This window comes from Haliotis cracherodii, unplaced genomic scaffold, assembly GCF_022045235.1.
Source record: "Haliotis cracherodii isolate W230 unplaced genomic scaffold, xgHalCrac1.p SCAF_2, whole genome shotgun sequence".
NCBI lineage: Eukaryota > Metazoa > Mollusca > Gastropoda > Lepetellida > Haliotidae > Haliotis > Haliotis cracherodii.
The window spans coordinates 25,567,690-25,580,844 of record NW_027266275.1 but is presented as its reverse complement, the minus strand read 5'-3'; the positions used below and the strand labels follow the sequence as shown (position 1 = coordinate 25,580,844).

Here is a 13,155-nt window from a genome sequence, read left to right as displayed (position 1 = left end):
TTCCTATAAACGTTTTGATAATGAAGATGGGAGACCTTTGTCAGAAGAACTAATAGAGTAATAATGTAAGAAACGACATACATAACAGGGGCGGTGGGGTAGCCTAGTGGTTAAAGCGTTCGCTCGTCACGCCGAAGACCCGGGTTCGATTCCCGACATGGGTACAATGAGTGAAGCCCATTTCTGGTATCCCCTGCAGTGATATTTCTGGAATATTGCTAAAAGCGGCGTAAAACCATACTCACTCACATACATACCATGTTGCGATTTACACATACGGCTTAAAGGTAACGTCTGTAATTTCCTTTCAAGAATATACCACACAGTTCAAGATAGGCGTTATTCTATGTATTGGTCCGTATAGGTTTCGTTAAATCTGAAACCGTACAATGTCCGAAACCAAAATTGGGTCCATGAAAAGCTCGTTTGTTTCGTTAGATAAAGAGATATTCCAAAGGTTAAGTCGGCGTATCGTACACCTTTCGGCAGTGGACATATTTTAGCATTTGCTCTGGCGGAAAATAGGCGCTATGCTTTTACATCTCTCCGACGTGAGTATTGATTTTGGATTTAATGATGCCATAGTGGAAGCTTGGCCCTTCTTAGGAACGCACAAGCCAGTGGGGAAAGAGTAACTAGGAAGTTTGGATGCAAGATAACAAACCAGCGTTCCATTGCTGCCGCAAGTGACTTGGAACCAATGCTGCGACAGACACTTGCCGTGAGATGGTTGCGTCTTGTTTTGTCAGTGGCAGATATATATACGAGGAACAACGGATGGAAGGTATGCACCAACGTGGCAGGCGGGAGCTGGGAAATATAGTTTCCCGTTGCAGTTGTAACCTGAGATCCCAATGACCCCAGTTCTATGTTTACCCGTGACTTGTTCCTGATGATAATGCAGAAGCAATTGGTGTCGACGTGTGCATGCTCATTGCTGTGCTGCATGTTGGACATGATCTAATAATGGCGTGTATCGGATGCGTATTACACAGGTGGTAAAATTAGCATCGTGTGGTGATATATTGTGCAAATGGTAATTATTGCACTTTCTATCAAATTCGCAAAGAACTCTCTGGAAAATATAGAGCAAAGCTGAAGCGATTATGGGATTACCCCTACAGTACCTGGAGTAAGTGGTGACAGTTCTTGTTGGAGCAACTATGCAAAGAGTTGACACACTCTTCTGGACATTTTGATTCTATTGGAAAACATTAATTAGCCAAGGCTCTAAGCACACCATAGTATGGTAAGTACGATAACAGTATCATTCATCTTTGTCATGATTAAATTATCATTGTGTTAACTGATTGTCTCCAGGATTCTATTAGACACCCAGTGTGAATGAAACTGTTCAGAAATCGATTTTTGTTCTCGCATCTAGTATCAAATATATTGATTCAATCTACAACTTTTGTCCATTCATTGGATAATGTGGCTCTGTGCTTCGGTCCCCTGGTGGTATTAACCATTGCAATATTTGTATAGGCGAATGAACACCCAATTATCGTCAAAGTCAGGCTCCTTTCATTACCACCATGAAATAATGTATCTCGTTAGTCCTTATCAATCATTAGCTATGGCCTCGTAGTTGATGTGTGAATGGATTATGTGTCTATTCACCAGAGAAAGTCTTACAGAATTCAGACGCTAAGATCCCACTGCTTTGAATATCACGTAAAGCAAACTCCATAATGGATGTTCTTATATGCTTATAAAAAGCCAGACAGAGGGATTGTAAATAGTCACCTTTTGTTTTCTGGATATATTAAAATGTATTGCATGTTAAATATTTGTTTATATGTTATGCTGGCACAATATCACGTATGAACAGGTCACAACGGTTACCTAGGACTTAATTTGTGTCTCAGAGGTTTATATTCTACTAAAATAGGTGGGTTAGGTAACTAATGTAATATAAATGAGCTGTAATTATAAACTGACATTTTAAGTGAATTACTGTATTTAGTAATGTATTGATATATTCCAGTATCTACCTAGGGGTCTCATTACTTCATTATGACAATAGGAGCAGTTACGATAATTAATGTTGTCTGTAAGGATAAATGTGACAGTGATAAATCAATTTGGATGCCCCTGGGTTTGCATAAACCATAACATTGATCTGGATATGTGTCATCTACAATGATATTTATCATGATATACCGTTATGTTATACAACACATTTGGTGATGTGGAGCATTATTGGACTGTTGCTATCACTTTGACATCATGAAATATATTACATAGATCTTTCTGTGAGTTTATTAGTAATTGGTGTGTGTTGAGACGTGACAGTAGCGACACCCACTCGCCCTAATCGTCTGGTAGGACGCAGTAATTCCGTTCGGGGGAGCAACATGTCCTTCAGCTTCAGTTCATTTATGTTTTAGTCTATATCTGTCTCCATATATAGATATAAGTCGACAAGTCGATGGAAGTTGTACGTATGTTATGCCATTTTATCGTATTGTGTTAACCATGTGTAATTGATTACTTTGTCGTAAAAACCTTCGGAATGTCATCTGGAGGACATGGAGAATATGGTCAGTGTAGAAATAGGCGCAGGCATGTTTCCACGTAAAACTCTAATCAAATGGGGCCCTCTCGACGTCAGGTTACGAACAGCTGCGTACTCACTATGCACGCAAGTAAGTGAACATGAAAGTCATACATACGCTGACTGTTGACTTACTTACTGTGGATGGGCTGACAAGGTTACTGTTCAGATATATGTATCGCGACTGCGGTAAGTAAGTGAATGTGAAGTCATAAGTACGATGGCTGTTGACAGTGACATACTGACTGGTGTTTAGCCGTCGACGTTACCCTTGAGACAAATCAGGAAACTTAAGCAATGCGAGTACTGATCCATAGTTTGAAATGCGTCACGAAATTAAAGCAAGCAGCCCTATTTTTGAAAGCTAAACTGGATGTTTGATTGATCGGCAAACACAAGGGATGTTGAATACCATGATGAAATATTAAGTATTAACAATTCTAGTGAATAGCATCGTTTACTTTTCTCGAGCTTGAAATGCGATCTAACTTTCATGAAATCAATGACAAGAAATGCCAAGCGTGGCATTATAACATGATAAAGGCCGACAGATGATATAATGACCCCAAGTGGTGTTACAAGACTCAACATGATCTTTGAACATAAATAAGCAATATTGATACATTCCCTAAGCATCACTAAGTTTGTTGTTACTCAACTGGACATTTTCACGACGTGGATAAGCAGTGTTTTCCCTATGATTATAAAACTATCTGACAAGGCTGCCAAGTACAATGACGCCGTTAAACATGGTTGGCAGCTGCTATATCTGTTCGAGAAATTTGTATGAACAAATCATGACCAAACTTGACACGGTACAAAGGGAAAAAACACTTTTATGAGCGCTAAATTACGTCATTTATTGGGAGCATTGTTATGCGATAAATGTCATTGTTTCTACTTTCAAGTATGTGTAGTGAATTGAATTTGACCATAACATGCGTAGAATATGTCCAAATAAATATGCATCACTTTACTAATGCGCGTACGTGTCACACGCATTAATTTCAAGTTTTACAAAATGCATATTCACTTGAATAAGCCGAACGTTGACAAAATATACACATTGTCTGGACCACTATTTTGTCTAAACATATTGTACAGGTAAAGAAAGACCCGCACAACCACCCACTCCCTATGACACCCTTCACTAACTTATTCAAATATAAATATAGTGTTCACGCGAGCAAAAACAGAAACATACTATTAGGAAACTACTTATTTTCATCGGACATAATTTTTAGTACTGATGAGTCAAATTTGGAAATGTCCTCCTCCTTGGATACCATAAAACCTATTGAAGCTTAACTGAGGCCTTGAAAGCTTTAACCCTGATCAAACAATTTTTGAACGAGCGTCGTATGAGTTGTATATGAAAGTCGTTCAGTGTATATGCAAGCACGTCTTATGCAAGAAAATGTTGAATGTTTATGCAAGTTAATATTGACTGTGCATTAATATAAGGGTAACGCTATTTTTCAGGGCATTATCATTTGCTGAAGCCAGAGGTCTTCCCTTAACTGCCCGACGAGCGTTACCGTTATTATAGCTAAAATGGATAGAATTTGTTACCAAATAATAATAAACAACAATATCGGTTTTGAAACATTTACTGCAATCAACACGAATTTCACTGACCCACTTTTGCAAAAACGGAAACGTCATAGAACAAACCAGATGACGTCACTATTGAACGTGACCTCATCTTTCCCTATCCCCATGACGTGACCTAACAACGGACGTGTTAATGGCCCGTCGTCAAGCAATATGAGGGCATTATCAACTTACAGTGGCCCGTTCATTTCTGATAACACACGGGCGGTTTAAGGATAATTCTATCCATTTTAGCTATAAAGATGTATATACAGTCGTAACGTTGCATCTCCAAAAATATGCCCCGAGTTCCTCAAATGACTGTAATAGGGATCGGGTGATGAGACATTGATAGTTGGCTTATTAAGTGTCTTCGTTTGCGCGTGGAGCATTGATCATGCCATCAACCAAGGGTTTGCCTGATTCGTACTCGATTACTTACAGGTCGCCATGATAAAGGTGAATTGTTGCTGATTGTCGTGTAAATAACAAACGAACAAACAACGTTGTAGGAAGAGGTGTATATGTGATTATATATATATATATATATATATATATATATATATATATGCATTATGTGAATAGATCAACTTCACATCGTGAGAGTAAATGTGAAACTATATATTTTTTTTTCAAGAGACACTTGAGTTTGCAAACATTTACGAATTGACTTCCACTTAGTGTGAACCTTCAGTGAAGCTCCGACGTTCATAAATTTGAGGGGGCACGGGTGGCCCAGTCGTCTAAGGCGTTGCGATTCGCTGTGCAGAGTTGCGTCCCTTGGGCACGCCATAAACCTATGCTTGTGGGCTCGAATCCCGGTTCGCCCCAATTATGTTTCTAGGTTTGTCAACACCATACCCCTGCTCGTGGGTTTCACCGAAGTGGTAAACGTCGGAGACCTGCATCACTTTGGGCTTTCCTCCCACATTAAGCTGACACGCCGCGATATAACTGGAATACTGTTAAAAGCGGCGTTAAACCCAACTCACTCACTCACTCATGAATTTCATCCTCAAGTCAAGTCTTTTATTAAGTTTTATTATGCCTCAAAGTGAGATTGACCAATCAGAGAGCAGAGCCGCTGACCCCACATGAGACCATATACCGTCAGTAACACCCACCTTAAATATTTCACATGGAACTTCTGGTACAGAAATTCGTTATTCACCACTATTCTGTGTTTTAAGATCATTAGTTGTCATGAACTGAGACATAATCAATTAAAGAAACCACGTTCGTGACTTTATTTATAAAGAATATATAGAAAATAGCTTACCACGGAGGCCACTAAGTTACAAATAGCATCGTCATAGAACATAATATGGGATGACGTCACGGACCAGAAACATGACGCCAATGACGTCACATAGCAATAGAATAGATAGTAGCCCGTCGTTAGGGGAAAGCGGACTGCTATTAAGTTACAGTGGCCCGCAGATTTCTGATAACATTCGGGCATTTTTATCATAATTCTATCCATTGTAGCTATAAACGTTCACATTTAGTGCATTATATATTCCATTGTAAACGTTTATGGTTACATTAAAGCGCTGTATCGGGAACATACATGTATGTCGTGGTCCTGTCGTTTATTCCGGTTGTAAGTGTAAGTTTGACATGACACGTACGACAAAGATACCAAATAGTATAAACTTTTCATAATAACAAATTCGTTATGGTGCCTCGCCCAATAGTTTTTTTTCTGCTAACCTAATATGACACCGTATACGGCAACAAAAAACACCATAACTAGTAATATCCCTATTTTGTACTTCCAAGTGTGTATGCACACGATTTAATTTGGCTCTACATGTTTACAATGACAGCCATTACAACAACTAACTGTCTCGCAGACAAAGTAGTTCCTTCAGCGCATGTCTAATTGTTCTACAATTAAATATGTTGTAGTTTGGTCACAACGAATACATAATAAAATCGTCATTAGATGAGAAATGCCTGACAGTGCTTAGAAGAATCTCTTGTTAGTCACAGTGACAGTGCGTCCTAATACATTTTACTTCAACTGCTGGACCTCAAAGTGCCCGATGGCATGATCAATGAGACGACCGAAATTGTTAATTAACCTATGGCGATTACGTGTTAGCCATCATTGATCAACTGGCCAATCATTTAGAGTTGATTATAAAGATGTTTGGGACAGGTGCTGAAGTAGATTCATGGCTTGCTGTAGAATATTCTGACTGTCACTGTCAGTCTAGGCACGGATTGAGTCGACAATTTGGGCGTGCAATTTCGTCTGTACATTTTGCTCACTAGAATGGGTCGAAGCGAGGATATTCGAGGGCAGTCATTCCTCTGTTTGAAAAAACAACAACCAAAAAACGTTGAGTTCAAGATTAGCAATGCTTCTGTATTTATTCGTGCTCGGGAGTGTTCCCAGGGGATTTCCCAGGAATGTGGCAGTTGTCTATTAGTGTGGCCGTCATTTCAAGAATACAGCCTCTTGAACAAAATGTTTGAAAGTCAAAATGTGTTCTTCACCTGATAATGAACGTCAGTTATAGAAATAATCCGTATATTGTGTTAATTACACATTAAAACATTATTGATAAATATCTTAAATATGGTAAATGGAATTGAAACATGAGCGGAAGAGAAACATGTTCTGAACGTTAAAGTACTATTGTTCTTTATGCTCACATTTTTTAATTACTTTCATGACAACTGATACAAATATTCTATGGCAGAGAAAAAGTGAGCGTATCCTGCCTCATCGGTTGCACCCGTCACAAACACATGTCAAGGCAAGTCAACTATCCACATGAAAAGAACTACATAACTCAAAACACTGTAAATTACCTTTTCTTTAAAGTTAATAAGCGCTCTGGTGGATTTTAATTTGGTCGAAGCTGGAAATTCTGAAAGCAATTTCGTATTATTTACACAGGTTTGTATTTTGATAATGGTTATGTAGGCAATTAGACAAGTTCATCGCGGATGCTTAGGAAAGTATACATAGATATTGTGTAGACTTGTACATAGTTGATATGCATGTAGTATTTTGTAAATGGACAACCATATATATATTCATCCTGTAGCTAGATACATACTGGTTATATAGTGATATAGAGTAAATTGCTACGCATATACATACATACCTGATGCGTAGATGGATGCTTTCTGTACTTGTAATTGAATACATGTATCCATGAATGATTATTGCCAATATAGCTGTATATATGTTGGCCGTGTAAGAAGACACATATGATGTATGTGAATAGAAATTGCTTGTGTCGGTGAAAACATATTAATCGTGCAAGGGAATACAGAGTGCCTGTTGACTTGAATGCATATGTGTAGGTAAATACCTTATTTCTTGTGTAGGTGTATACGCATTTCTATATACTGAATGTTTAATACAAGTAGGGGTGAATACATATTCAAAGCACAAGCACAAAACTGGGCCAGATGAGAAAAACCTTCAATTAAAAAATACCACATATATGGCCAGTGTGTTATACAAAGTAGGTGAGGAAGGAATCTGCCAAAGTATGCATCAGTTTCCACTTTCCACTTTTGAGTTGAATCAAAAACCTGAAGACCATTTTTCTTTTGTACTGGATTCCAAAGCTCCATTAAAATCCGTACAAAGAAGGGGCACGGGTGGCCGAGTCGTCTAAGGTGCCGCAATTCGCTGAAACATATTATTGTGGGTTCGAATTCCGGTTCGCCCCGATAATGTTTCTATGTTCGTCAGGCCCATACTCGTGCTCGTGGGTGTCATCAATGTGGTAAATGTCTGACACCTGCATCAATGCGGGCTTTTCTCCCCTTTTAAGCTGACACGCCGTGATATAACTGGAATACTTTTCAAAGCGGCGTTATGACCAACTCACTCCGTACGAAGAGTGATATATTGTTGGGTCCAGCAAATGTGCAACCAAAATCCCTGTTTCAAGGATTACCCATAATCCTTTATACGATGAAGCAAGTACTTTCTTTATGTTCACCGAAAGTATTAGATTACAAATTGAATTTATACCGTGTGGAGTAAACAGAAACTAGATTTTTTGCAATCTCAGAAAAGTACACAGGTTCAATTCTGTAAACAATTTTGATGTTCAACTTTGTACATAACTATCCCACATGCCAAACTTAAGGAAAAACTTAATTCCTTGATCCATGGGGCTTTCGTTATTAAACGTTGTAACCATATACTAGTATATAGTTACATATCTTTCTTGTGAGGCATAGGACAATTTATCAAGGACGAAAGCAACTGTCGTCTGAAGTTTACTGAGAAAACAATATGTGACTTCCAAAATGATAACATCTATGTGAAATCTAGGGGAAAAACATGCATACAAGCAATTGGCATGCACATGGCCATCAATTGTGCTCCCCTTGCTAATATAGTTATTTATGCATATGAATACATTAGGAATTTCATCTTGGATGGGTGAAATAAAAACACAGGAATTTGCATGTGTTTGTGAGAGGTGCCACCGATGGTGTAGGTACACCTGGCACCACAATTTGATAGTGATTCATAAACACATGTTCATGATATAGTCGGAATCGTAAAATAGACTCTGCTTATTGCGGGGATATCTTATGAATATGAAATCGGTGTGGTCGCTTTTATTTATTTGAATATGGAAAGGGTTTGTCGCTTCTATTTATTTTTTATTAAGCTTCAGGTATATCAATGATCTGATATCGTTCAATAACTGCCATTCTTCTCATTCTTCCAAGATATCAAAGAACGTCACACGACTCTTGTTCAAAATGTTGTTTGATCAACGTTACAATATTCAAGGCCCAACCAAAGCTTTCAAAATGTTTTATGCTAGACCTGTTTAGGGCATTACCAAATTTCAAATGACGCACTTCCCTATTTTAACTTGAACCATATGTTCCCGTGTTCATTCATTTGAATAATTGCCTTGCCTTTTCATGTGTCTGTGACACATATTGTTGTTATTTGTCACATCATGCCCTTTGCTGAAACCCTTGTCTGAGGCACTGTGCATAGTAGGTTCGAATTCCAGTTTCTGCCTGATTCTGTTTCTAGGCTTGTTAGCACCATACTCACTCGTGCTCGTGGGTTTCATCAAAGTGGTAAACGTCTAAACTTGCATTACTTCGGTGATTTAATTGAAATACCCAATCAAACTCACTCACTCACTATGAGCCGTCTAAGTGAACAACAAATATTTACTTTAGTCCCTTTGGTCTGCAGACATGTACGTATACATGTTTCTTTCTCTCCTTTTCGGTACAGGTACAAAAGAACTCTAAGTTTTCTTCAAAATGTTTCTTTCAATTGATACATCTTGTTCAATGCCTTCGTTATCAAAGATGGCAAGCTGTATTTGTTCACGACACAAAACACCGATATTACCTTTCGGAAATCTATACACTGTAATGAATGTGGTCAAACACTTGCCGTTTACGGAAGTAGGATAGCATGCCATATATAACTACAGACATACATCGGGTCTCGGAATGTATGGTACTCTTTTGATATGTGATAATCAAGAACTTCGATTCTCCTGTTTCAACACTACATATCCTTCGTTAGCCAGCTATTTGGAACCCAAAGTGCACTTCATTTTTCTGATTGAAGGGTGAGTTATACTTAAGCACTAGTGTCTCCTAGCAACGGCCTGTTATAGCTATTGAAGAAATAGTACATTACATATGAACAGTAAGAGGAGATCAGTGAGAGTTTGCAGTTATACTCGTAGGTGAGACTACTTCTCTGCTACATGCTTAATTTGACAGGTTGTTTACCATACCCCCGGAGTGTTTTTTCGTGTATTGTACATGATAATGAATTCCAATGGTTCGCATTCCAAAAACAGCTACCAGATCACCCCTAAGGGTATAATGAAGGAGCAGAATAAACACAACATGGTTTTAGCATCGATGGAGAGATCGGAACCGTCACGATAACGTTCCTCTTTGACGTTAGGTGGCAAGGTTTTGTTATCTACGTTTTGCCTTCGACAAGCATTACTGAATATTTGTTTTTGGAAAAGTCGATACTCTTCACAAATAACGACCAGATTGCCCGAATCGCTTTCTAAATAGAATGGGTTTCAGTAGACACAGCAGTGCCCATGTAGCAATTTCTACTCCGCCGATGTGCATTATGTTATAAACTGTAAGACCTCGTTAGCCCGCCTCCGTGGTGTCGTGGATAGAGCGTTTGTCAGGCGAGCGGAATGGTTCGATCACCTGGCCGCGTCATACTAAACGACGTTGTCGGAAGGTACTTGTTGTTACCCTGCCTGGCGCTCGGTATTAACGGACTAAAACTGCTGGACTCTGACCCCGAGTATCCATGCTAAACGGCGGCATGGTTTCTCAGTGGGTTAGCATCATATAATCCGTTAAGCATGTCACTATATAAGTATAACAATCTTTGCAACGTTAAACCCCATTTAATCCCATCTTACCTCCGGAGAGGATCCTTCAAATCTGGAAACGACGTCCACTGGATGATTGCTGTGGTGAACGTCTACATACAGAAACATTTCCCTAAATCATGATTTGTTTGTCATGATATTTGTTAGTAAAAATCGCTAGGGGATCGCTACCATCAACATAAACGGCGTTGGCTTGCGATCATGTATACTAGTGCGTGAAACAGCTTGTTACCACTGAAAACGTCAACGTCATTGTTACGTCATCTTCATATCGCTGTTTAATGTAAATGAACAGTACAATGCTTTCAAAGCTGAAAATTAAAGAATCCCTCCCTTCACGAATGTTAACGGACATGTATCTGATGTTTAATATGTACAAATGGACGAAAATGCCTGTTATCATCTATATAACAGTAATAAAACCGTTTCCATAAACATCGGAATTCTCTGCTGAAAGCGAAAAAATCCCTCCCATCACGAATGTTAACGTACATGTATCTGATGTTGAATTTGTACAAAGGGACGAAAATGCCTGTTATCATCTATATAACAGCAAAAAAACCGTTTCCATAAACATCGGAATTCTCTGCTGAAAGCGAAAAAATCCCTCCCATCACGAATGTTAACGGACATGTATCTGATGTTGAATTTGTACAAAGGGACGAAAATGCCTGTTATCATCTATATAACAGTAATAAAACCGTTTCCATAAACATCGGAATTCTCTGCTGAAAGCGAAAAAATCCCTCCCATCACAAATGTTAACGTACATGTATCTGATGTTGAATTTGTACAAAGGGACGAAAATGCCTGTTATCATCTATATAACAGCAATAACACCGTTTCCATAAACATGGGAATTCTCTGCTAAAAGCAGAGACAATTGTACGATTCCAGCTATATAATGAACATATCTTTATGGACCACAATCAACCAGTGATTTTTCCAGGTGTTCGCGAAATGGTGAGCGTACCTACACCATATCGGTGGCACCGTCACAAACACATGCCATGGCAAGTCAAGTATCCATCCAAGCAAACCGGAGAACATGGTACAAGTTAATTTCGCCGGACAACTTTTTATTTACTGAAGCCTCAAATTTATAGCCACGTGTAGGGAATGACGCGTGTCTGTTATATCACATTTTGGAGTTATGCTGAGGCCTTGAATGTTTTATCCGTGATCAAAGAACTTTTGAGCTTTCCACAGACAGATTTTGGCCGCAGTTTTGTTGACATTTGGGTGTGTGAATGATAATTACTATCAAATCGATGGCCAGATAAATTGGTCTCTATCAAATAGATCAAAGGTCGCAACATATAGCGTGTGATGGGTATCTTCATATGTCACATATCACGTCCAATATTAGGCAGATTTAAGACCATATAATGAAAGCTAAACTATGATAGGTCAGGTTGATATAACATTTTGATTCTGCTGAACTGCGCATTGTTAACATTTGACGGATCCACATGTGACTGAAATACGACATGTAAATTATCGAGTCTCGACATAAAACTTCATTGGTTAAAGGCACAAGAAACGATCCACAATGATAGTTGTAAACCCACTCAAACACATTGTAAGGATCCGCGGTCAGTCCCTAGTTTTCGAAACACCCGGGGAGAGTAATGTTTCATGTTACACTGGTTTGACATTGAAGGTGTATTCATTTTATTAATGTCACTAAAAATGAAAAGAGGACCAAGTCGTAGACGGTTACAACGTTATTGAAAGCAACGATCACGGGTAGAGTATTGTCTGAACATTATCCAGCCGGATGCCAGCATGGCTATTGTGACACACAACACCTTAAATCTACAGGCTACGCATCCCCTTTTCATGTAGGATCATTGAATATCTTACCATTAAATTATTCCATACATATACATGTATGTATATGTTCATATTTATTGCCACTGTTAGTGTTGGCTGTCTAGCTTCAGTAATAGAATGTGATGTTACGTTCTCGGCGCAATTTATATTTTATGGACATATGTTTACAAATTGAATTGGTAGCCCCAAAGGAGGCAATTGAAATTGTCAATCTCAAGAGGCCTCCGACTGGAGTGTTGTCATGGGTTTTAACAAGACAATAACAATAAGACCAGGTTGTACATTAGCTTGATAATAAACGATGCGGGAGTCTGATTGAATCGTGTGGCCACATGTTGTCTCGGAATAACTGTATCAAATTGATATGGGTTGAAAGGAGTTTGCTTCCTGTGAATTCGATGTCATTGTTTCTTTTGTATGCAACAAGATACGTTAATGAGCGTATTATCCCGTCACTTCTGGCGTCTGCAAATATCTACCGATTATGTTCAATGAGCGGTCGTTATTTGATCATGTGGAGAATATAATTTATCCAGATATCTGGCGAAATGTGATATGTGGCTTTATTTCTTTATTTCCTCCAGGAGTCAATCCGAAGATTATACATAATTAATCAAACGTATTCACAGAAACTCATATTACCTGTACATGTATACAATACAAGACAGTAGCACCAGTGTCATGCCATTCACACAGTACAAAAGGTTAGATCAGATGACATAATCCAGGTAAGGCTTTAGTGTAAATACATAAGCAGAAAATATCAGT

General features: G+C 38.6%; 1 protein-coding gene across 1 annotated transcript in view; it reads left to right on the top strand.

Annotated features, from left to right (window-relative positions):
- The first annotated feature begins 637 nt into the window (after positions 1-637).
- The window catches only part of LOC139467885 (calmodulin-like), a 49,454-nt gene continuing 36,936 nt past the window's right edge, over positions 638-13,155 (top strand). Inside the window, exon 1 of the mRNA XM_071249415.1 lies at positions 638-1,249. Within this exon, the coding sequence (XP_071105516.1) occupies positions 1,247-1,249 (3 nt within the window). The 5' untranslated portion in view covers positions 638-1,246. The remainder of the gene's footprint in view (positions 1,250-13,155) is intronic.